The sequence below is a fragment of the Poecile atricapillus genome, chromosome 11 (genome assembly GCF_030490865.1).
Source record: "Poecile atricapillus isolate bPoeAtr1 chromosome 11, bPoeAtr1.hap1, whole genome shotgun sequence".
Taxonomy (NCBI): domain Eukaryota; kingdom Metazoa; phylum Chordata; class Aves; order Passeriformes; family Paridae; genus Poecile; species Poecile atricapillus.
This window is the reverse complement of record NC_081259.1, coordinates 13,211,567-13,237,562: the sequence shown is the minus strand read 5'-3', so window position 1 is coordinate 13,237,562 and position 25,996 is coordinate 13,211,567. Positions and strand designations below refer to the sequence as shown.

Below are 25,996 nucleotides of genomic sequence, written 5' to 3'. Positions count from 1 at the left end.
TGCCTCTATGTGATCCTGAACTGGATCAAGTGAATTTTATGGGAGTGAGACCATGATGCAGACATGCTCCAGTTGTCTCCCTTTTGGAGAAAAATAGTTTATCTTATTTTTAATTCTATTTCTTCCCTCTTGCTTTGAAAAGCAAATAGTTAATTGACTGTATCAAGTCCTTCAGCTGAATGTGTTAATTAGCCACTGTGGTAAACATCTGCAAGATCTGGTTTATCTGTTGTTACTTCTGGTAGCAAATTACACATGCAGTTTTAATATTTGATAGAGTTTTAAATTTCTGTGTTTTAAGCTTTCTAGTGCTAAATGATGAAGGTAAAAGTGCGCCTGAAATTGTTACTATGAGAGTTTATTTTTCAAACTTTGTTTAAAGGCTTAATATTTGGCAAAAAAGCTTTCACAAATAGATGCAAGAGTTTTGTGTTTTTATACTATTATGAAGATAACTGACTTGATGTCAGGAATGACTTGTTGAAATAGTACCTAATTAAATATTTGGTACTGTTTTCTAATTTTTTTTGGTGAATATTGGCAGATTTAACACAGGAGGACAAGTCTGGATTGGCTTTTGACTTTTCATAAAATGTAGTATGTCTGCTTTTTACATGGTAGCTTGTTTGGCACGTGCATACATCAAACCAAAGGAACTCAAAGTCCTGATGAATAAAATCAATGCGTTAATAACTTTTGACATGTGCTCTGTTTGTGTTGTTATGAAGTATGCTTTGGTTATATTAGATAACTTGCCTTCCTGCAAACTGTTTTTTACAAAAAAAGCTGTCTTCAATTGCATTGCTAATGAACTGTTAAGGACAAGTTCTCAAAGCAGTACAGATTGGGTGGACTAATATATGAATTTTGTAAAAGTACTGTAAACTAAATATGAACATATAAGTTCATATTTATATTTTGGTGCCATATAAAATATGTAAGCTATAAATGGAGAAACAGATGATGCTTTTTCTCTGGTCTTTAGATAAGCAGTTTCCTTTAAATATCTTTGGAAGTGAGAGAGAATTAGTGAAAACAACCTCAGTGTCAATTCTAAATGCTGTCTGTTAAGCAGATGGTAAAACTGCTGAGGCGTGTTGTGCTGACACCTTGCTGTTGAAACAGCCAGGAGGGCTGAAGGCCCTGCAGAAACACATGTTGTGCAATAACCCTTGATCTAACACTGTGTATTCTCCGTGTTTTGAAAATTCTGATAGGTCTTATATCTCTGTCATAGGTGCTAACTTCAAAGAAATGCCTACATGGCCTATGTGTAATTAAAAAAAATTCTCCTCACAATCCACAGGTCCCCCTTAAAAATACAGGAGACAGGACTGTAATGAATTCCATGCATCCAAGTGTTTATTGCATTGCAAGATAGAGAAAACATTGCTTGTGGAATCTGTGAATTTGGTACAATCTTAATGTCATAATTGAATCTTTATTTTTTTTTTGAAACTGTTACTTTTCCCTGATGAATAGCATATGCTGGCAGTATTTTATGGAAGAAAAAAAGCTCACTTTTTTCAATTTAGAGTTTAAGAGAACCAAATAATACACTCAGCACAGCATGAAAAGAAAAATACTTGAATTTGCTAGTGTAGCTCAGGAAAGTTTTTTTCATTCTCATCAAGCTTGTAACTAATGTTGATGTTTGGGTATTTAAGCAAGAAGAATGTTGGTTTTATAAGGCATCTATTGAGCTCTTGTTTTCTTAAGCAGCGATAGTCCAGATCACTGTTTGTTTTTTCAATTTGAATTGATATTTATGTTCCCTCCAATAAAAGCTGTATGCTCTCTTGTTTTGCCATACAGCTGTGGATTTCTGTGCAAAGACCAACCTGTGCGCAGCTAGCTGCCAGTTTAGTCAGAAAAAGGCTGGGGGAATATGCTTGGATTCTAATTAATGCACTAATACCACCAAACATTTGTCACAAAAATTGGTAGAGATAATACTTGTTATATCAACACCCAGGAACTGTTTCAAAAGGCTGTGTGATGAATCCAGCAGTTAAGAAAGACCCTAAATTCAGTGACCCATTTTCAAACCTTGTAAATTTTGGGTTATGTTCTAAATATTGCTCTTAAACGTGTGACTCAGGTAAGTGTGTCTATTAAAATCTACTTCAGTTTCTGATGGGAGTTGCAGGAAAAAAAGGTCTAAAATCTAAAGCTTATTAAGCATATATTCATAAAATAGATGAAAATGAGTTTTGAACAGAATTACTGTATTTTGTTGCTTTTCTTTGAATGCTTCGGCTTTGCACTGGAGATCTTCAAATGAGTTGTGTACAGCAGCTGTCTGTCCTCACCTGTTTTTAATAACTTTCTATAGACTAAACCAGTGAATCAGTAAAATACAAGGCCTCTCTGTTAGTGCAGTATATCATTAATTGAGGTTTATGCCAAGCAGAAAGTTTGAGTTCTTTGGCTGTTAAGAAATTAGAAGTTGACAGGAACAACTGACCCACTTGTGTGTGTTGCCTGCTCTGATGAAACAGAGATCCAAACAGTTTCAGCTCCACTGGCATTTAGTTGTTCATGTGTGCGATGTCTGTTGCGAAGCTGCTTTGGCACCTCTTCGCAGGCATTAGTCAGCTTGTCATAGTGGGGCACATTGCTGGAGATCATTCCTGCTATCTGATGTATGTGGTAGTTGTTTGGAGATCAACAAAAATCTCCACACAGGGTTTTGCTTTCTAGCTGGAGGAGAAAGTACTGTTAAAGAGTTGGTTATCGAGCCTAACTGCTAAAAATAGCAGGAGAGACAGCAGAATAATAAAGTGAATAACAGGAGCACATACTCAAATTATGCTGGTAACAAACACAATGTTCTGAGGGTTTCTAAAGTAGAGCAAACTTTTGTCCCACATTCCAATAATTTATTTGGAAGGCATGTTCCACTTGAGGATTGCCAAGAACTTTACAAATACTAAGCCTTTTAACATGTCTAAGGTATGTGCTGTGCCATTTCAGAAAGAACCTCATAGGCAAAAATGATACCTATTTTTTTCCTGAATCCTGTGGTCTATAATAGCACAGAAAGTTTTCCTTCAGTAGTTCAGGGAAGCCTCCTCAGGTAGGAAACCTGTTGTAGCTTTCTATTTCAAATTAGTTTGTGGACTAAAAAGGTGGATGTTTTTTGTGTGTTTTCATTTTTGTCCCCTTCAGATCTGAACATGACATCCATGCTGTAAACTGAATTTCAAGTGACATACCTCCAAATTTCTAGCATTTTATCACCTATGACAATCTAGCTGCACTTTTTGCAGGTGTAAAAATTAGAGGCCCATGTGAGACACTAATTCTCCAAATGCATGTATGACTTAAAGTTTAAATGGATGAACTTAGGACAACAGAGCTAAGGAAAAAAGGTACCAGAATTACTAAGGTAAAAAGAACTGCTTTGAGAAATACCTATACTTAATGTCAGAGGATTGGACTGGAGTTTTAATGCTGTAAAACATTTGAATTGAAAATTAAAATAGGTTTCCCAGAAGAAAATTGAAGCACATGGTTTTGCCCTGAGGTGAAGGAAATAGATGTCAGCAAGCTGCAGAGCCTTGTGGTGAAAAGTTTTATGAACAAACTTTAAACTTCTGGGGTGATTAGTTTGAATAAATGCAATAACAGATTTAGGAAAAAATAGGCACCAAATCTTTTGTTAGATGGAAAAATCAGGAAGCCTAGAATTTCAAAGGTTGCACGAGCCACAGAGTTGAAGACTTTCACAGTTCCTTAGTCTGTGCAAAAAAATGTAGTCTTGTAGTGTTGCATTCTGGTTTTTTTAAAGCAACAAGTTTATACATACCTTCAAAAAATTCCATGCTGACCTGAGTGTATTCCACAGGCACTGATATGTCTTCATGTTAAATGACCCTTATAATACATTTTTCTGCTTTTGTGGAGGTTCACAAAGGTTTTCAAATCACAAATTTGAAGCAACTTAGAACATGCTCCAGTAATGCAGCAAGAAGTCAAGTAAAGTACTGCTGGTAGTGATTATTGGTGAATACTGAAATTACCTATGTAGATTACGGAAATTGTGATTTCTTTGGCAAGCAAAAATCCGTGATGAAAAGTCAAGTGTGCAGCAGTACTGTGTATTGTCAGTCCCTGCCCTGGTCTGACAGCTGCTGTGTTCAGAGTCTGGTCCCAGTTGGACAGTCCAGACATCCAAGTCAGGGTAAAATCTTTTGGATGGTTGTTGTTAAAAGTAAACTCTGAAATGTGTGTATACAGAAGGTATTTTTTCATAGTTCTGACCAATTTCCATGCCAGGCTTGGGACCACTGGAATTGCTGGAACTTCCAAAACACTTACCACAGATTTTACTTACTTTTGCTTCTTGTTATCTTTGACAGTAGCTGTATGATTTGGGAAAGAAAAAATGTTTATATATGCCTGTTTTAAACAGCTGCCTAGGTTTATGGAAATTGTTGGGTGCTCTTAGGAGGAGGGTCCTTTAGGACAATGTTTGTGCTGGAGATGCTGACAGTCTCAGTCCTGATGCTGAACAAATCTCCTGTTTGGTTAAGATTAATCTGTATAATTTAGTAAGCAGTCTAAATCTCCACCCCCAGCTCCCTCAAATTTTGTTTTGTTTAAAGCACTTTGCAGCATTCAACTTTCTGTGGTGTTTGTTTTTGTTTTCTGTAGACTCGAGATGATTTTCTTGGACAAGTGGATATTCCTCTTTATCAGTTACCGGTTTGTATTTTTTGTTTGTTTTTAAGACTATGAAAGGGAGAAAATATTTCTATATGCACTCTATTAGTCATCTAAGGAAGTTAACAATGCTGATAATACAGTGATTAAATTCTCCTGCTCTGTGGGTTCTTTATTTTATTTTGTTAGATCTGTTTGGGGTTTTTCAGTGCTGATCTTTATAAAACAAAGTAGGTTACCTTGTTTTTTAATGCTGGAGTGCTTTTAGCTTTTCCATAGTTTTACAGTCTTAAAGATAAGAAGTGATTGTAATTATTGTCATGTTTTAAAATACTTCTTTAAAGTCTGTAAATTTATTTTTACTGTCCGTTATTTGCATGAACAGATACAAAAAAGATGGTAAGTGGCAAACAGAGAGCTAGGGTTGCTTTGGTAATTTTTTTTCTGTTTCTTGTATATTCTTTTTGCAAAGCAGATAATTAGTTTTAAAAATATATCACCAAGAACATTAAAATAAATTAGCTTTTTCATTTTCTTCTGAAGTTTCAAAACACTAGCAGATACTAACAGATTTATCAGGAACTGTCTTAAAAACAGGGTAGCAACCATGACAAACCTTTTCCAAGAGTAGGTGTTTCATTCTGTAATGTGTATAGACACTGAAAGGTATTTGTTGTTTTCTTGAACCAGGGTATTGGTCTTATTGCTAAGATTAAAGCTGGTATTGCTGTTACTGTATCTGAACCTGTAATTTAAGTTTTAAAATGTTATATGGCCTTTAAAGAAATCAGTGGTAAATTTCTGATAGTTTTCTTTGATTTCAAGTGCTTGATAAAAATTTTTCTTGAAAAAAATTCTTATTCCAGACAGAAAATCCAAGTATGGAGAGACCATATACATTTAAGGATTTTGTTCTTCATCCAAGAAGGTTAGTAAATACCACATGGAAATTCTAATTTTTATATCTAAATAATGTTTTTACGTAATTAGTTGTAAATACATATGCATTTTCTAAGTTTTCCTGGTTCCATCGAAGAAATTGGAGTAGCATTGCTGAGATACTTCTGTTCTACTAAAAAGTCAGCATTATTTTAAATACTTACTGTATTCAGAAGTCTGAAGCCTCAATTCCATTATAAAACTTAGTTAATGTAGATTATAACAAGTCGAGTTTGTGTTGGAACACCTAAAAATAATCCTCTAGCTGAGCCTTTTCAACTATTTTGTTTTACAAGTGCACAACAAGATCATTTTATTTTCTCTTCTGCAGCCATAAATCAAGAGTTAAAGGCCACCTTAGATTAAAAATGACTTACTTACCTAAAAACAATGGGTCTGAAGAAGAAACTACAGAACAGGCTGAAGAATTAGAGGTGGGAAAAAATGTGTTTATTGCTGAAAAATTAATGTTAGGAATCACTAAGCTATAAATATGTTTTAGAAATGAACCAGTTAAAAGTGGTTTTTTGTATCTTGCATGCAATTTAAAGTGTTTAAGTTTCTGTTGTAGGTACCGTTTAATGTTGTTTCACCCCAGACACACACTAACATCTTTGGTGTTAGAATTTCAATTCTCTCCAATCCGTAGGGATATTTTGATCTTACCTGCCATATATATGTAAATTTTTTAAACACATCCAATGTAGATTAATGGATTTCTTTTCCAGACTTCACTCTGTTCAGCATTACCACCCTTGCTGTAATTAAACTTTGTTACAGAAGGGTATGTTTATCTGCCTCATACATTTGCAGCATATGTATAAAATGGCAATATTTAAGCTTTTAATGTATTCTCTGAATGCTATTTATTTTCCTAGAATTGACAACCTCTGGTATTAATATATTTAAGGACCTTGAGTTAAAAATAAGATTTCTGCATGAATAATATGCCCTGTTGCTTTTTAGAAATAAACACACTAAAATGAGTGTCAAAGTTACTGGCTTAAGATGTAATGGCACTACACCTTAAAAGGGGGAGTGGCTTGATAAATTAAGATATGTTTTTAAACTTCTGTTAAATTAAAGGTAGTTATGTCTTTCAGCCTGGATGGATTATATTGGACCAACCAGAGGCTGCTAGCCAGCCACAGCAGCAGCAGCAGGAATCTCCTCCACTGCCTTCAGGCTGGGAAGAAAGACAAGACATCCTCGGCAGGACCTACTACGTCAATCATGAATTCAGAAGAACACAGTGGAAAAGGCCAACTGCACAGTATGTCGTTTAGCCTGAAAATTCAAGTGTTATATTAGCTAGTGTAAATCACCCTAGTTACATTGACAGCAAGGAGAAATAAGAAGTGAACAGCTTGAAAAATAGTAGAGAGCTTTTCCTCACTTAACTTAGAAGCCCTCATGCAGTGGTCACTGGCTCGTGATGATTTTGACTTTACAGTGCTCTTGAAGTATGTATTCAAATAGCATCTGGTTGCAGTTGGAGAGATAACAATTACAGGAATGGAAAGTAAATGATTTTTTCGTTTTCAGCCAGGTTTTTTCTTCCCATCAGGGACTTCTTTAACTTGTTTGCCTTATTTTTTTTTCGTTTTTTTTTCCCCTGGAATGCTACCTGGTTCTTCAGCTTACACTTCACATTGACATGAATGCTTACTCATTTTAAACAGCTTACATTAACTTATATAGTCCAGACTGTTTCTTTTTCTTCTGCCAGAATGACTGTGATATATGTTTTTGCTGTTAGCCTGGCTTACCGTTGAAAGATAAACTCTGGCTGCTGTTTGCTGACTTCTCCCACTCTGCCCCACCAGGGACAGTGTGGCTGTTGCAGATCCTGGCAGCGTGCAGCTGGAGGCCCAGCACGTGTTCACTCACCGGCGACAAATATCAGAGGATACAGAAAACACAGAGAGCAGAGATTCCCCCGAGGTAAAACAATAAATCTCAAAATGTTTCTGAAATGCAAGTAATTTTTTAATATAGCCTACTCAAAAAGCTTGTCTTAACTAATCGTAACTTGGAACTGCTTTTTAAAAATGTTTTCCCTTTATTTTCCTTTTAAAGAGCTGGGAAATTATAACTGAAGACGAGGCAACAATGTACAGCAGTCAGAATGTTCAAATACCTCTCTCGCAGAGTAGCTGTGATATACAGAGTCATCTTGCAGAAGAATTGAGTAACAGACTTACTACCTCTGGAAGTCCAGCTACTGGCCAGTCAACAGCCTACACTGTAAATTATTTTTCTCATTGTTCTGATAGAATTAGATCCATCAATATTTTATTTAGAAATTATATTTTTAATTTAATCTCAAATGCACAGATCTTAAGAATAGTCTTTTTACTGTACAATCCCATCTAAACAAGCATTTTCTTCCTCTCTGCTTTGCTTATATGGATTTCTGCCTAAAGTTAAAACAGATTTGTGTGAGCTGTTTTTCAGTCTGTAAACCTACCTCTTAGTCTAGTGTCATAGAGTGCTGAAAACTACGAATGAAAAAATCTGTCTCCTGAAAGCTTTTTTCTAAGGGAGTTGTGCTATGTGAGTAACTTCTCCCATTAGAACAAGTTCTAAGATTGACCATTTTTCATTGTGGATATTGGGATAAGGTTTTATGATTGGGTTGAGTAAACCTGCTGCTTCTGTAGCAGCAAAAAAAGGAGCTTGCACATACAGTTCCACCGCCCTTGTGCCAGCTGTCAAACTTGCCTGACCTCTGTGGGAGTCTGTTCATCCTGCCAACCCAGCAGAAAGCTACTCTCTTTTCCCCAACTCTGCTTTTTTGCAGTTTGAGCAACTGAAACAGAGTGCTAGGTTGTCTGATAAATGCTACAGTAGCAGAGGGAAAAGAGCAGGATTATGTAGCCAGGGTGAAACTCGACTTTTTGGTGGTAGCAAGCAATTAAATAAACTCAGCTGTCCTGCGAAACCCGAGCTCCACAAACAGCCTTGTAACCTGATACATGACGTGAGAAATCCACTGTCCATTGAGGAAAGCCTGTAGAGGTGACCCAAGCCATCTAGACTGATAGATTTTGGTATTGAAATAATCATTAGTTTTTGTGATGTTGAGAATGCCTTTCCAAATGTAAATTTGGAATTGACAATGTTTGTCTGAGTTTGTACAAATGTATCACTACTGTTGCTGGAAACAGTCAAGTGAGAGTAACAAGATTTTACTTGATCTCTGCTATTCAGCATCCCATGGATAGCAAGAAAATTGTTATTTCAGCTTGCTTGAGTGGCCTGAGCAAAGAAAGAGGCAGATACTCAAATTATTTGCAAAAGTCAGCTAGAATGGCAGTCTTGCCTCCTGGGGTGCACAGGATACCCCACACCCCCCACCAAAAAAATTAAAAGTCAATCATGCTTTTTCTTTGAAGTATTCCAATAGTGTGTGGATAGGGAAAAATCCTTCAAATAGTTGTGGAAATTCTGGAGCAGAATGAAATACAGGTGCCTAATTGTAGCAAGTGAGATCTAAATGTGGCTTTCGGCAAGAATGTGGACAGTTCTGCAAAGTCCAGGGATTTAATTGCTCTTCTCAAACTGGTTATGTCAGACTCTCCTATCTTTTCATTATTGACCTAATCTACTCTCTGGAAAGTTGGGTTAGCTCAGCTCTGTCACAGACTTTACTGACAACACAAAAAGTTCTATACTGTAAACTCAATTTTACTGTAACTATTGGTAATTAATATTTTACATGCCAAAACATCTATTGCTAGGGTTTTCTGAACTTTCATAAGCCTCTATCATCCTAAGATTATAACAGACTCTGTGAACTTGATGTTTCTAGCTGTTAAAACAGGAGATTAAAAAATACGATATTAAATCATGTTTCAAAACAAATAGAACACTTTGCTCATGATGGAAGCTGTAATAGATTGAAGTGTGCTAACCACAGTTGACTGTTTCCTGCTATCCTTAAGGCTGCAATAAAAACTAATGTTTCATTCCTCTTCACTCCTTCAAGAACCATTCCAGCAGAAGAGGTAGTCTGCAAACATACAGACTTGAAGAGCAGCCTGCACATCCAGTGGTAAGTCATTTTTCAAAAAACACAGGCTTTTAGCTGTGTTAGGTGCTGACATTTCAAATGAGATTTGGCCTTCCTTGCCCAGCAGCTGTCCTAACAAAATGGCAATTACGGGTCTAGTTGAGCTGTAAAGCTTTCACGTTTCAGCTTTGTTTAGCATTAGTGTGATGCATAGCCTGCAGAAGGAAGTAGTCTTGCCCTGATGATGAGTTTCATTTTACAAATGGTTTGCCTTATAATTGTTTACGTCTAATTAAAAGCTATACCACATTCCATTACGTTTTCATGGTGGCACTGCAAACTGTGATCTCACAGCCAGAAGTACTAGGCTGGATCAGCCTAAACCAGGTATATAAATGAATCCTTAACATGAGGAGTTTGAATTTTATATAAATAAACAAACATCTGTTACTTCATGCTATTCGGGGAAGGACTTAAATACTTCTTACCTATTTTACCCAGTTCATTAAAGTAATGAACCTTCTAAAATATAGTTTTGTTGTTTTATTTAGACAAAGGAAAACCTTTTTACAGTAAGTTTCATAGTTTTCTTAATTGTTTTTCGTCTGTTATCACTCATATTTAGTTACTGCCTACTTCATCTGGATTACCCCCAGGCTGGGAAGAACGACAAGATGAAAAAGGAAGGTCATATTATATAGATCACAATTCTAGAACCACTACCTGGATAAAGCCAGTCGTACAGGTACTGCCTGTGTTCAGTTTACTGATGTTTGTATTCATTGAACCTTTTAAAGATCTTGTGTAATAGAAGTGAAGAGATGGCTTTGAAATAGAGCACGCGAAAGGCACAAAGTGTAAAGTACCACATAAAATATCAGAGAGACTGCACGGAGAGTTAGGAACAGTAATGTTTATGGCAAGTCATTCTCCCTTCTGGAGAGTGGTTGTGACTGAGGGGGTTGGAAGGCCTCTGTAAACCTTCAGCACAATCAGTGATTGTTAATCAATGTGGTTGATATTATGAAATCTGTCAGGGATTTGCTTTATGAAACTGCTTTCGTGAGTCAAAAATATAGATTAATAGAAAAACTATATTGCTTTATAGGGCTTTGATTTGATAGGATTTTTTTTGTCATTTACCATAGATTGCTGTGGAAACAAGTCAGGTGTCAGCTGCACAAAGTATTTCTGTAGGAAGACAGCCACAAGCAACATCAAGTGATTCATCACAACAGTCTTCTCAGCAGCAGCCTGAAGTGGAGCAAGGATTTCTCCCTAAAGGCTGGGAAGTCCGACATGCACCCAATGGGAGACCGTTCTTTATTGACCACAATACCAAAACCACAACATGGGTAATGGAAGATTGTTCTCATGAACTGAAATTCTAATTCTTCTTGGATCAAAACTTTGCTGCTTTCAGCAAGCTTCTGTATGTTTCTTTAGTGACAAGATAGCTGTATCTGTCTTTTGAGGAGCATGGTCAGAGCATGGTGCTAATATTGCCAAGGTGGGGCATTCAGTCCTTGTGCGGGCTATGGAGACGGACTCCATGGCCCTTGTGGGTCCCTTCCAACCCAAAATATCCTGTGTGAGTCTGAGTGATATGTAATAAAAATGCCAAATGATAATGCCTGTTATGCGTAGAAGATTATAAATTTTAGTAATTGTATTGGTACTTAAAAGTTTAGCTTGGAAGGAGGAAAACAGGAATCTGCTTTGCAGAAGTAAAGCCCCTAATAAATGACATTGCAGAACTGCAGTAGCTTATAGGAGCTGTTCACAGAAATGAGTTCTGTAAACATACCTTCAGCAGGAAATCTATTGCCTTGAATTTATCACAGGGCACAACACAAATTTCTGTGGATGCTTAGAAAAGCAGACCAGGTGCAAATAGCATATGGATGAGGGAGTTGTACAGCTGCAGTTCCACAGAGGGGCACTGCACACCACTTGGCAGTGCTATTAGATGGGCTTAAGCATATCAAAAGTCAGTGCTACTGTCAGGTGAAAGGGGAAGAGAAATGCATTAAATTGATTCAAAATGGGTATTCTTTTCTCCAGGTAGATGAAAATAACGCAATTAACACAACCACATTCAACCTAGCTCCCACAAAAAACAAAACAACCTATCAACCAAACAACAAAAAACCCTCACCAAACCCAAAAAGTGTAAGGTGTGTAAGAAATCACATGGAAAGAGTAATTCAACTCAATTACACAAAAAATGAGTTGAATGAGGGATTTATATATATGTAAAAAAAATAACGTGAGATGTTACTAGAAGATGTTTGTAAATTACTGGAGGACTGAGAATCCTCAAGGATTCCTCTGGCTACAGAATATGCCACCATTACCTCATTTCTACTGGTGTATTCTTTACAAAATCATTAATAAAGACCAAAAAAAATTAAAACCAAAACAAAACAGCAGAAGGATTTTAACATGCTTCTTGTTTTCTTTTCAAAGGAAGATCCAAGACTGAAAATGTCTGCTCATCCCAGGAGAAAGACTTCCCTAGATCCAGTTGACCTGGGCCCATTACCAGTAAGTAAACCATTCTATACTTGTTTTGCAGGTAAAACAGTTTAACTGTTAAAGTTGGCATTATTGAAATTTGCACATGAGAAAACACATCCTGCTTTTTTCCTACAAAAAATAGTTTTGAATTTTAGTACTGACAGTAGATGGGGGAGGAATGCCCACAATTGCAGACCATGTTGAGTTCTATGCACAATCAGAAATTTATAATAAAAATGTGTAATAAAAATGTTGCCTTTTTACAGCCAGGTTGGGAAGAGAGAACTCACACAGATGGAAGAATATTCTTCATAAACCACAGTATGTACAATGTAGCATTCTTCCCTACTCATCATCTTATTTGCAAACATTATTTAAATTAATGAAACTAATTTAAAAATGTCTTGCAGATACGAAGAGAACTCAATGGGAGGATCCTCGGCTGCAGAATGTGGCAATAACTGGACCAGTAAGCTTTCCTAATGTAGATTTTCATATTTTTCAAAAACATTGTTAGTAGAATCCAAACAAACTCTTGTCATTTATCACTTAGTTGATCTAGAAAGTGAAACTTTCAGGGTGTTTAAAAAGAAATAAAAATCCTTTGTTCAAAGACTGTTTAGAAAGCTTTCTGGGGAAATGGTCTTTAAATGGCAGAAAAAAAAAGCAATTCCCATGGTAGTAAGAAATTTTCCTTATAGACTGGGGGGAGGACTTTCAAGTGGATAAGAAAGTCTATTTATTTTTTGTCCACACTAGCTCAATTCATAAAGTAAATTTGAGAAAAAAGGAGAAAAAGTAAAAAAAAGACACAAAAGGGCTTAAAGAGGAATTAAATGAATTTTCAACTGAAAAATAATTATCCAGCTTCAGTACTTAATCCGAAGTGCAAAATTACCAGAACTAATTGCAAAGATGGTTTGCATTATAATTATAGATGGGTTTTAGTGTTCAGCTGATATCTGTGTTTATTAATAGCCTGCGTATGTAAACAACCTTCCCTGTCCATGGAAAATAGAGGTGTTTGTAGCCAGGTCTCTCATGATACAGCGGGGAAATGGACGCGCTATGGACGTCACCAAAGGCATTTTGGTCACTTTGATCTGGGCCACTCAGGGATCTCAGGCAGTTAAATCAGCTAATGGGCAAGTACAGCATGAATTCTGTGGATCTGATCTGAACAGAGAAATGCTTTTCATTCCTGGTGTTTATAAATTGGAAGCTTCCCCTGGCACTCAGTAAAACATGTATTCCTGTTTTCTCAGAATTTAAATGGGTTGTCTGTGTTTCATGAGACACATGAGACTTTTTTCTTTTCTTTCCTCCAAAGGCTGTGCCTTACTCCAGGGACTATAAGCGGAAGTATGAATTCTTCAGAAAGAAATTGAAGAAACAGGTAAGTAATCAATAGGAATCCAGCAGAAGCTTATAAAACTTAGAACCCTAAACAAGGGAAAGCTTAGGTTACAGGGAAGGTAAATTTACTGTCTGTTCTCAAATACATTTGTGAAGCACCAACTTGGTAACAATTAGCATTTACTTTAACAGCAGAGTTTGTGACGTTAGGCACTGATGAGACTGTAAGCAATCTAATTTAAGGAGTAGAAATTCTCAAAGGTTAAAACATCATGAATGTGAAAGTAAGATTGGCAACAGAAAAGTCTGGAAATCACCGATCAAGCATAGAGTAGTTTTTGAAAATCAGAATATGGGAAGTATTCTCAGAAGTTCTCAGAACAGATTTTATTCTGTCTATGTAGAAAACTCTACTGTCATCATGATCAGGCTGGATGACTGCAATAAATTGTTACAGCTTTAAAATCAAAAGTTATGAATCTTGTTTCCAAGCTCTAGTTAGAAGTGGCAGTGCCAGGTATCTTTATAACATGTAGCATAAAATACTGTAAATAGCATCTGGACAGCCAGATAACAATGAGTCTGCACAAGTTCAATCAAATTTTACATCCTCGGGAGATATTTTTCATATATAATAATAGCCTTTGAGTTTAGATCTGTGCTTCATCTTCTACCCGCAAAGTCTGCCTATGCATTTTGAGCTGACATGTAAATTGCATTCAATTATATATGCACCTCATTTTTTGTGTTCCTAGTCAAACAAGATTGACATTCATTCAAATGTCAGTATCTTAATCTGAGAAGTGATAGAGAGCTCAGCCACACAATACAAGCGTGGTAGTTTAAGAATTAAATACAGCTGTAGATGTTGTCCTCAGTAAGAGAACGGGACACCTAGGCTCATGGAATATTGAACTAGAAGGTGAAGTAAGTCAGGTAAAACAGTTCCAGGTAATTTTATGTGTCAACTGTGAGCTGTTTTTAATCAAGTGTTTAATATGATAAATGTTCAGTGTCAGAAGAGACGCCATGCCTTGCTGCATGCAGAACAACTGCCCATATGCTGTTACTAGTAAGAACTTACTTTAACTGTATTTTCTTGGCACAAAATAGAAGTTAATATCTGAAATTCTCTTTGCTAGTTGAATTGTAGGTAAATAGAACCTCCTTTTAACCATATTGTGTTATTCTTCCAAGTTATGTAAAGAAAGGGTTTCTGTGCCCTCTTTGTTTATTTTCAGAATTTGCATATTCTGCAAAACCGTAAGATGCTGGGTTTTTTTCATTATTCTTTGTTTTCATATTCTCTCTTTTAGAGTGATATTCCAAATAGGTTTGAAATGAAAATTCATCGCACAACAATCCTTGAAGATTCTTACAGAAGAATTATAGCTGTAAAGAGAGCAGATTTCCTTAAAGCAAGACTTTGGATTGAATTTGATGGTGAAAAAGGTTTAGACTATGGAGGAGTGGCCAGGGAATGGTTCTTCCTTCTCTCTAAAGAAATGTTTAACCCTTATTATGGATTGTTTGAATATTCAGCTACGTAAGTAAAACCGCTCTGGAAGACTTGAAATCTTAGGAAAATGTCTTTCTCATACCTTCTTTAAAAAGGGGGCTTCTCTCACCCTTACAAATGTATGGGAGGGTTTCATTTGGTAACAACTGTGATAATCTGCACCCAGTTGCTTGACAGAAGAGTAATGTGGAGACAGTACTTGGGGTTTTTTTTACAGCAGTCTAACAAGCCATGGCATTTTTTGCATGGACAAGCATGTGCTTGCAACCATCTCCTGCGTACAGAAGAGGCAGTACGTAACCAGTAATGCAGAGAATGTTATTCTACTTTAAAATGAATGGGAGTTGATCCCTTCTCTTTGGTATATCTCTAACTTAGTAAATTAGTTGGTGGTGGTTGTTTCTGATATACTAATAGTCTTCTATTGCATATTGTTTAATATTATATACCATAATGAAAAGCAATAACTGATTTAATAAGTGATGTCTTTCAGATCTTCAAATGTGAGACTGTTCCAATAGTACAACATTTTGTTTTTCTTTCTCTTCCTTGCTCTCTCCTTCAACTTCAGAGATAACTATACTCTGCAGATCAATCCGAACTCTGGACTTTGCAATGAAGATCATCTCTCTTATTTCAAGTTTATAGGTCGTGTAGCTGGAATGGCTGTTTACCATGGCAAACTTTTGGATGGTTAGTATTTATCTTCTGTAATGTGATATTCAGATGAATATTGCCTGTGTTTTGAGTCCTAAGTTACATCTGTAAAATTTACTTTTTCTTCTTCTTTACAGCCTTTTTTATTCGTCCTTTTTACAAGATGATGCTCCAAAAACCAATAACACTACATGATATGGAATCTGTGGTATGTAATTTACTTTATCATGTAAATAAATTTCATGTTAATTTATAATTTTTGTGTATATTTATATCTCTTTAATGACATTTTGAAGGTTGAAAATGCATGATTGAAGGATATCTTAGGCTACATCTTTTATAAGTCTTAAGTTGTATAGCACTTGGGTTTAAGTCAGTTAAGCCGTATTGAAAACTTGAACCTATACTTTCTATGATGTTTTCTTAAAATGTTTTAGACACTGAGGTTGTTAAAATTGAATATAAATACTTCTAGGATTCCTATCTTAAACCTGTCTCTTAAATTAGTTTTTTCTTTGATTATAAAAATTAATAATTTTGGGACCGAAAATACTTGAGTGATACAATGCATATTTTTTAGAGGAAAAACATGTCCCTTAGACTTTTCTTGTTTGGTTGGTTCCCTGATAACAGCTCTTATTTAGAATACTCATGGACAAAGTGATTTTTATTCTATCTTTTTAATCTGTTACTGGTTTTGCTGCCCTTTAAAATTACAGCGTGTAGTTGCTATCTGTTTTTTAGGAATAGATTTATAGATGTGTCCTGATTTTTTTTTGTTTGATTTGATATATGTTTGGTACTCTAGAATGATGGAATGGTTTGGGTGGCAAGTCAGGGACACCTTTCACTGGACTGGGTTGCTCTAAGTCCTGTCCAACTATTTTGTAATTCTGTTTTAGGATAGTGAATATTACAATTCTCTGAGATGGATTCTTGAAAATGATCCAACAGAACTGGACCTCAGATTCATAGTTGATGAAGAACTTTTTGGTCAGGTTAGTACGTTCATGTAATGTAGAATAGACAAAACATGAAAGAAAATACTTGACCTGTGAAATTAGGGGATTTTATCTGTATGGTGTTAAGAAAACCCCTTTGCTCACTCAGCTCTTTCCACTCATGCAGTGCTTTCAACCTGGTGTGATAAACAATTTGGAAATAAGCAGAGCTTTAAAAAATTGCTTGTGCATTTTTATTGAATACTACTTGCATTGAAATGTAGCTGTTGCTGAGAAGGCAACCAAGACTAAGATATCCATAGTCATTATTTGATCTAGAGTAGAGGTTGGGTTTATGTGATTATCTGGAAAGGATGAGCTCCTTTGAAAACTGCTGAAATCACTGGGAAACGACATGTTTCCTTTCTCTTAAGATGTACTAGAAACCTATAGAATAAACAACTTTGTTATTGCATACAAAGCTATTTAGGATAAGTCATGTAGAAATACCATAAGTCTTGAATGAAACTTCCGAATTACAGTTGCCAGCTAGATCTAAGGGTAATAACCTTTGTGGTCTTGTGTAACAGCAGTGATCCTAAGAAGCAATGAAAATGTACATCAATGATAGCAGAAAATGAGATCCTTGTCTTCTGAGGTTCTAGTACTATAAGTCACTTTGTAAGAGAGATGTATATTTGATTCAATTACTGAGATCATTGCTGAAGTGGTTTCTGTAATTGTTTTTCCTTGAGATTTGGAACGAGGGCTGGGTCATGGAATATGCAGTTAGAGAATTATGCCTTATTCTGGACCTGTGTGCAGTCTTGGGTGTGTTGTAGCAGGTCAGAAAAAGTGGAGGTTTCCCATTGCATCTCTCAATAATATATCTTCTTTTAAAAAATGTACCACATTCTATTTATTAAGTAACCTCCGTGACTGGATCTGTTTCTCATAGTTCTCAAATTCTGCAGTCTTCACGAGTTGCATGAATTACCTAATATTAACATAGGAATTCTGTTATATATTCACCTTGCTTAAGACCTGTTCTGTGCATTGCATTTAGACCCATCAACATGAACTGAAAAGTGGTGGATCAGAAATAGTTGTCACCAACAAGAACAAGAGAGACTACATTCAGTGAGTAGCAGCTGCTGTATGCAATGTACCTCACTGGATTGCCCTCTAGTTCAGGGGCTCTATGTTAGCTTTATTTACAAAAGGAAGTTGTTTCTTTGTCTATAAATCACTTTTATTTTAAACGTGGTTTTGTTTTGTTTTTTGCAGTCTTGTAATTCAGTGGAGATTTGTGAGCCGAGTACAGAAACAAATGACAGCCTTTAAAGAGGTATAATTTTAATTACAAAATAAATTCTTCTAAAATTCTATTGCATCTGATATTAAGGTGTTTTGGACACCCTGAACACCCACTAATAATTTTGTTAAAAGTTTAAAAAAAGACAGTGGTACTGTTTGTAGTGTCAGCTTTGAATTACTTCCAAGTTAAAAATATTTTGGTATGTTTTTATTGAAGTGTTTAATTCATCTTGAAAAATTTGCTTGTTTCTCAGTCCTGACTGACAGATTTAGCTGTAGAGCAAACTTTTTAAGGACCTTTGCAGAAATTTAACTTAATTTAATTATATTAGTTTGATTTAAACTAGGCAATTTACCCTTTTTTGTACAAATTTTATTACATAGATGGTATTCAGACTTCCATACTCATCACTCAGTGTTGCACAGAAAAGATGTGAGAAATCAATTAAAAGTACTATAATGAAACTGGGGACTCCTGGTGTCCAAACATCTGTGTTTGGTATATTGCTTTGGCTGTGTTTACCAAAGCCTCTAAATATCCTTCTCCATGACTAAAAATGCTAAAATAATGTTGCCTTGATTTTTACAACCTTCCCTCATCTTTTTTAGGGCTTCTTTGAACTAATACCACAGGATCTGATTAAAATTTTTGATGAAAACGAGCTAGAGGTGGGTATATAATGGAAAAGAAAACAAATTATGTTGAAACTTTAGTATACTAACTTAAACTTTGGTGTTTTTGTTTTGTTTTTTTTTCATCTGTGTAGTTATTAATGTGTGGATTGGGAGATGTGGATGTGGCTGATTGGAAACTACACACAAAATACAAAAATGGCTACAACGTAAACCATCAAGTAATACAGTGGTTCTGGAAGGTATAATGAAATACTAATATTTTCTTATTCAAAAGCTGCTGCCTTTCTGCTAGTTTATAGTTTGATTTGTTAAAAGGTTATGTAAATATTATTTTACCATTAAAATTTCTGAGAAAGTAAGAAAACTAAAGATGAGATGCATGGTAAGAATGTAAATGCAATAGTGATGCTTGCTTTTTAAAAAAAAATCCCTGTCTGACTGGGGTTGAAAATATTTGTGTAGGTTTTCCTGGCATGGTTACACTAAAGAGGTGTTAAACTCTTCTGTTTAATAAATTACAGGAATTTGGCTTCTAGTTCATAACATCAAGAAACTTCAAAGAAAGTAGGGGGCCAAATCTTCAAGGGAAGCATTTTAACAGTCTGCTTATCCAGTAACCATACTCTTGTTACAGTGGCATTAAAAATTTGTTGACTTCATAGCTTTAAGCAATAGGCAGAGAAGTAGACTGTGTGTGTCACTATAAAAAAATGCATATGTATATCACAGATAATGATTTAGAGGTAGATACTGTGTTGCATAAGTCTACTAGCTTAAAACCCTAATTTAAAAATAAATCTTTAATTGTAATCATTGTCATACATAGGCAGTCTTAATGATGGACTCTGAAAAGAGAATAAGATTACTTCAGTTTGTTACTGGCACATCACGTGTTCCCATGAATGGGTTTGCTGAGCTGTATGGTGAGTACTTAAGATTATCTTCACAATTAAGTAACAAAGAATCTGATACCAACATTGTCCTGTTTGACTGCAGACATTGTCAAATTATTTTTCAAATTTTGTTTTGAAATTTAGTAAGTACTGACAGTTAAAAGAGACAAAGTTAGAGAAGAGTCATGTATGTCACATGTTTCCCATGTTCTATAAATACTTTGTTTTAATTCTGGTTTTGGAAGTTTTTAAATGTATAAGAGTTCTCAAATGAATGTGGATTTTTAAAGTTCTCAAGAGCTGCAAAATCCCTGTTTAACACATGATTGAGCTTGAAGAAAATTCTCAGTTATCCAAGATCTGATTACAAAGGCATGCTGGCATCAGCAGTTAACTTCAGTTCCACAACTGCTTTTATCGGCTCACAAGCCGCGGTTGTACAGATGCAGTTGTTTGTAAGGATATACTCCAAAGGGGACCACTGAAATGACACGAGTTAAATATGAAGTCAGAAGAAAAGTACTGAACCTACAACACCGAGACTGAAACAAGCAGAAGACAGCAGGGAGCGAATTTCAATAGCAAAGCCAGAAAAGCTACTGTGGGCAGACTGCGGGCAAGCAGATAGAGCAGCCCACCAAGGGTGGGGATGCTTGGCTTAGGGGAAGTCTGTTCTCAGCTGCCATCAGCTATTACGTTTTCTGCTTGACTACTTTATTAAGGCTGTATAAAAGTGGCCGAGTTGCTGTGCAAATGACAGAATAGCCTAACTTGCCTCTTTGATTAAACATTTCATTTTTTATAAACAAGACATTAATTTGTTTATAAAACAAAAGGATTGTGAACAAAACCACCCATCATGTGTTCCCATTTCTCCATGTCGTCATTTTCATCATAAATACTTGGTTTATTTTTTTCTATTCCATCAGTAAATGAATTGTGAGTTCCAGTGGGAAGAACAGTGTGCTCAGCAGGCTTAGCTGTGTGTCTGCTGCTGCACCCGAGCCTTGGCATTTTTGGTGTTACAGCACATGCTCATCACAGAGGAACCCAGTCAGAATTCTGCTGCCTCAGGAGCTCTGCCTATTTGTCTAAGAACACTACTAGAGATAGAACTAAGAACTGATACAGGGAAAGAAACTGCTGAAGTTCTCGGCTTCCTTCTGCCTAGGGATTAGAAGATCCTTGGGCAGTCTTCTGTAGGTGTATTCACTCTCTCCTTAATGAAAAATTCAACTAGCAGTTGTTTGGGACAGTGCTTTGTTTCTCTTACTGTTATTGCTGCTTTACTGCGACCAGCATGCCACCCTTACTAAACCCCAGTAACAATTATATTTCCTGTTCCTTGTGTTGAAAGGGCTGTATGTGGTTTTTCAGTGTTTTGTGCTGGTCCGTGGTGCTTTGCTGCTGCTGGGCTGTTCCCTTCCCACGCCCACTCTGCGGCCCTGGAGCCACTTCCTAGCAGAGATCTCCCTCTCGTGGCACAGCCAGGGGTTTCTGCTCCTCACACACCAGTGCTCTGAGGCCGGGAGAAAACCCACCTGCACTGGGACACTGAACAACATTCTCTGACAAGATAGAGAATTCTTTGTCTTTCTTTAACTGCACAGTCTTCTCCTAGCTTAAGGAAACGGTTATAAAATGCTCTTTGCATCTACTTGGTAGGAATTGAGAACTCCAAGAAACTTTGAGAGCTGAGATGCTGTAAGACAGTTGTTGAAGGATAGAAGGAGCTGAGGCTGCTCTTGGTAACCAAAAAATGTTCTCTCAGGTGCAAAAGAACATCTTGGGAATACACATATGATTACCATGTTTCCAAAAGTTCTCAGCAATTCTACTTTGTTGTTGCATAGGTAAAGGTGGACACTGACTACTTTCTAACAGGTGGTAAAACTTTGCCATGTGGTGATAAACATGTATAGGTTTTTATATATGTATATTTTATGTACATATACTTATGTATTTATTATATATAAATTTTTATGCAAAATTTATGACAGTATGTAATTGTCTTGTCCAAAAGACTTCAATGCCAGGTACTATGCATATACATTTAGGTCTTAGGCTTCTGAGCTGAAGGTGTAAAAGTTGCTTGAAACTGAGGTATAGCAAGAAATAATTTAAATACAAGTGAATTGGGATTATTGACTACTACTCCCTATAGTCTGTATTTTATTCATATAGATAGCTCCTTCTAATGTCAGAAATGGATTACAAAACCCCCAAATATGCCATAATTTGAATTTCTGATTATAAAAAGATTTCATAATAGGGTGAAAATTGGTGTGTTCTTTTCTTCAGGTTCAAATGGACCACAGTTGTTCACAGTTGAACAGTGGGGTACCCCTGAAAAACTGCCAAGAGCTCATACCTGGTGAGTATTTAATTCAGGTAAATTATGACCTCTAGTAAAAGTGATAAAATACTTAAGAGTTTTCATCTGTTTTTCAGCTTCAATCGCTTGGATTTGCCTCCATATGACTCGTTTGAAGATTTATGGGATAAACTTCTTCTTGCGATTGAAAACACTCAGGGTTTTGATGGGGTTGATTAAGACACAGACATAAATTATGTTGGTCCAGTGCTGCAATTTTATTTTAAGGGTTTACAAACAAATTTGAATTTTCCAGGGACTACCATTGTATTTAGTCATGTGGCTATTGAATCCTCATAGTATCAGGTGTAAAATAACCAAGTATTAAAAATCACTAACTTTTGAAAATGTATTTTGTCATTTCCATAGTTCTGTGTATTTGGTGATACATGCAATATACACATTGGATCGGCCAGTGCCAAGTAAGTCAAAAACTAAAATGTTTTTAGCAGTTGCCTCTTGTACAATATTTGAGACTGTCCTGCAGAAAACTACTGAAGTCAAGCTGTGAAGAAATCTTTGCAGAGGATTTAATTTGATTTGCTGCTTTAAGAGGAACAACTGAACTTGTTAAACTGTTTAAAAGAAACCCCACCCAAACAAAAAAACCCAACAAACTCTATGTATTATAATATCATACTCTGTGCTGCTTCAGGCTCTTTGCAACAGATATGCCCAAAGCACCTTATAATTCAGCATATTAGATAAAACATTGGAAAACATTTGTTTGTAGAACACTGGCTTGCTGACACAGTTGTTAGACTTCTCTTTCTAACTTGCTTTTGCTAAAACAGTGTAACAAACCCAAGATTTTTATACAAAACAGATAAGCAGCATAATTCTGAGTTTTAATGAGAAATTATACCCATTTTTTGTTTGAATTTGTATACTGATGTTGGTTTATTGAGTGTTCATCACCTTTTTTGATAAATTTGTAGTTGAACGAAAATATTTTCAATTCAGCTTTTTGCAACAAATCAATCTTAAAGTGGAATTTGTATGGATATCACTCAGTATTTACTGATAGAGGCCTTTATTATCCATTCTTGCAGTATTGCACTACATAACAATAAAGAACATGTTTACAGGGTTTTCTGAGCCAAATTCAGCAGTCTGTTATGTGCAAACTCCTCTGAACTGTGTGGAAGTTTTGCACATTTGATCAGGTGCAGAATTTGGTTCTGTGATATGTTTACAGGTTGCTAGTTTCTACAGCTGCATTTTTATATTTTTTTCTCCAGTGTTAGTCTAGAAACCAAATTTGTTAATACAGTACAACCAAAGTCATAACCAACAATGTGCAATTTATTGTAGATCAACTTGTCATATATAAATATTAGTTTGATTTCTTTTGTAAATGTGGGTATTTTTTGTATTAATGTTAACACTTCTTTTGAGCAAGTGCTGGTTAAAATAATTAACGAAGTTGGTTCTGAAAGAAAAAAATTGGTTTGTATACCTGACTTGCTCAAATTTTAAGATTTTATTACCAATATGATCTGAGGAAATGACAGTACCTAGCTTTGGCCAGCAAATTTGTTTAGTCACAGTCTTTATAAATATGCAAGAAGGAAGTGTAGCACATCTCTCTCTGAAGATATGTAAATTATGTAACAAATGTTAATGGGTCTTAAGGGATATTTAAAATCCCGCTTTGTTTTATCCTTTGACTAGGTCATTAGGACTAGAGAGTATTACGTGTAAATAAAGGTAACTTATACAAATTTCCCAAATCTATATGCAGTTTTGTAAAACGTGAATGATATATCAGTAAATCTGTATAGATTTGAATGTAGCAGGTTTTGTTGCATAAAGTATAAAATAAGGATCCTGAGAGCATAAATAAAAGTTTATTCTAATAAGTTGTGATTCAGTTCTTTGAAGTGCAAATCAGTTATCTTGAAATAGCAAGAACTGTGTAATTTTTATACTCCTAGGCAGGCCACAGCAGTAGTTCCACCACAACATGCTGCTACTTTTGCAGAGCTGTGAAGATGCAGCAGTGCTGTTTCCTGGTGTTCTGAGACGTGTAGCCTTGGAAAAATGCATATTGTGTTTTTATAGAAGCTTTAGGTCACTGTCAGCCTTCAGTCCATGGCCAGCCTAGAGATGTTAAGGGGAGGCCCCTCAGCAAGGCCACTGACCAGGTGAGGCTGGGCCAGGCTCTTCCCTGCTCTGGGAGCTTTTCCAGCAGATGCAGAGCTGGGTGGGGAGTGGGAGAGGGGCCCTGAAACCCTGCACCAGCAGCAGGGAGTGCCCAGCAGCACGTCCTTCCTGTGGGCTTCAAACTAAGTTTGTGGGGGCGTGGTGATAGCAGATTATGCTTAAGTAAAAAGAGGTTGGTGGTGCTGAGTATCATAGAATAGCCTAGGTGGGAAGGGGATCTTAAAGATCACCCAGTTCCAACCCCCGTCATTGTCAGGGACATCATCCACCAGACCAGGCTGCTCACAGCCCTGTCCAGCCTGGCCTTGAACAGCTCCAGGGATGGGGCAGCCACAGATTCTGGGCAACCTGTGCCAGTGCTTCACCATCCTCACAGTAAAGAAGATTTTCCTAGTACCTAATTTAAACCTACTGTCATTGAATTTGAACCCGTTCCCCCTTGTTCAGTCACTACATGCCTTGCCCAATGTATCCTGTAAGTTCTCTTTAGGTATTGGAAGGCCACAACTAGGTCTCCTTGAAGCCTTCTATTTTCCAGAACAGCCAAAATTCTCTCAGCCTTTCCTTAGAGGAGAGGTGCTCCAACCCTCTGGTGAACTGGGGAGGGTGATGGGAGCCAGGCAGCCTTTGTGGAAGATGCCACAGGCTGAAGGGGGCCTGCCTTGTGTGCCTGAACACAAGTGATAGCCAGGGAAAAGCCAGGGAGGAGTAGAAGACACGGCTTGTATTGCTGGATGGAGGGAGGACCACGGAAAGGGCAACAGGCTGGTGCAGACTCTTATGGAAACATCCTGGTCAGGACTTGCCCTAGGCTGCTGTTTGTCATGAGGAGGGAACAGGGTGGTTTTTGTAGCTTCTCAAGGAATTCTAGAATTGTAAACCCAGGCTCTTAGGGGAGACTAAATTCCCTCACATCTCTGGGCAGGGCAGTGCAAGGGGAAGCAACCTGGGAGCCTTCTGGAGGGGGTCATGAACAGCCAAACAAGGGTGCAGTCTTGGGCAACCGGGGAGATGCTCTTTGGGATCATGTCCCTTTCTTCTTGTATTTTCTGCACATTAACCTCTGTATTCCCTGAAGCACAGAGAGAGAGAGAGAGAGAGGGGGAAACTCCAGAGAAGCTCCTATGAACACCAAGTTTTTTCACCAGAAACACAGTTCTGCATATCAGTTGCAGACTTTTTACTGTGGCATTGAAGAGGAGAGGTTAACAGCTGCTTCCTGGTGAGCCAACACCCAGCTCTGTCCTACTGATTTCATTGCTCTTAACACCCAGCAGTGCCAGGTGAGGGGTAAGGAAGAAAAGTTTCTCAGGTAGGTAAGGGAAAAAAAAGGGTATAGGGTTGATGTTTAGTAAGAGATTTTGTGCAGATCTGGTTAAGAAACATTGATCTATGAAGAGACTGAGAGACGAGAAAGATCTTCCCAAAAATGTACATTTTAGGGCAGGGGATGGATCACAACAGGAGAGAGAGGATGACTGCATCAGGAATAGTTTTGCTTTCCTCAGCTTTAAAAAGACCACACTGAAAACTCAGGGGAGTTTGTCATTGCAGTTTTCTGGGCTGCTCCAAGCTGGAGAGCTTAAGCAAAACAGTTTCCTCCTGTTGGTTGTGGCTTCTGCAGCTCGGTACTGATTCCAGACATCTTGTATAGAATGTGGAGACTCCAGTGGAGGCTCTGCCCAGGACTGGGACTCTTGGCTGGGCTGGGAGTGGCCATGGGGCGTCCCTGGGCACTGCAGATGGCTGGGCCAGGCCCCCGGGGGTCAGTGGGTGATGGGGCACAGCAGGGACGTGAGCTGCTGGCACAGCAGGGATGTGAGCTGCTGGCACAGGGGTTAGATGTGTTAGGATGGTGTGAAACCTCCGGGGAACTTTTCAAGGGCTGAAATTCCCTAGGAAGTTAAACTATTCCTGTTGCATGTTTAATAAGGCTGGTGGTGGTTATTTGTGTGTTAATTATTACAGTTATTTAGTAAAGGGTGTTTTTGAATA

General features: G+C 37.0%; 1 protein-coding gene across 4 annotated transcripts in view; it reads left to right on the top strand.

Moving 5' to 3' along the window:
* NEDD4 (NEDD4 E3 ubiquitin protein ligase) overlaps positions 1-23,708 on the top strand; it is a 50,008-nt gene extending 26,300 nt beyond the window's left edge. For 3 of the 4 annotated variants that reach the window (XM_058846794.1, XM_058846796.1, XM_058846795.1), the window contains 24 exons: positions 4,660-4,710; positions 5,535-5,596; positions 5,939-6,041; positions 6,711-6,880; positions 7,434-7,551; positions 7,687-7,854; positions 9,599-9,664; positions 10,248-10,367; positions 10,771-10,977; positions 12,092-12,169; positions 12,409-12,463; positions 12,553-12,611; positions 13,473-13,538; positions 14,815-15,044; positions 15,589-15,710; positions 15,812-15,882; positions 16,577-16,672; positions 17,682-17,755; positions 17,903-17,963; positions 18,542-18,601; positions 18,700-18,807; positions 19,395-19,491; positions 21,763-21,835; positions 21,913-23,705. In XM_058846794.1, the coding sequence (XP_058702777.1) occupies positions 4,660-4,710; positions 5,535-5,596; positions 5,939-6,041; positions 6,711-6,880; positions 7,434-7,551; positions 7,687-7,854; positions 9,599-9,664; positions 10,248-10,367; positions 10,771-10,977; positions 12,092-12,169; positions 12,409-12,463; positions 12,553-12,611; positions 13,473-13,538; positions 14,815-15,044; positions 15,589-15,710; positions 15,812-15,882; positions 16,577-16,672; positions 17,682-17,755; positions 17,903-17,963; positions 18,542-18,601; positions 18,700-18,807; positions 19,395-19,491; positions 21,763-21,835; positions 21,913-22,015 (2,418 nt within the window). In that variant the 3' untranslated portion in view covers positions 22,016-23,705. Of the gene's footprint in view, positions 1-4,659; positions 4,711-5,534; positions 5,597-5,938; positions 6,042-6,710; positions 6,881-7,433; positions 7,552-7,686; positions 7,855-9,598; positions 9,665-10,247; positions 10,368-10,770; positions 10,978-12,091; positions 12,170-12,408; positions 12,464-12,552; positions 12,612-13,472; positions 13,539-14,814; positions 15,045-15,588; positions 15,711-15,811; positions 15,883-16,576; positions 16,673-17,681; positions 17,756-17,902; positions 17,964-18,541; positions 18,602-18,699; positions 18,808-19,394; positions 19,492-21,762; positions 21,836-21,912 lie in introns of all 4 variants that reach the window. The other variant, XM_058846793.1, reaches the window with a different exon arrangement.
* The last annotated feature ends 2,288 nt before the right edge of the window (positions 23,709-25,996 follow it).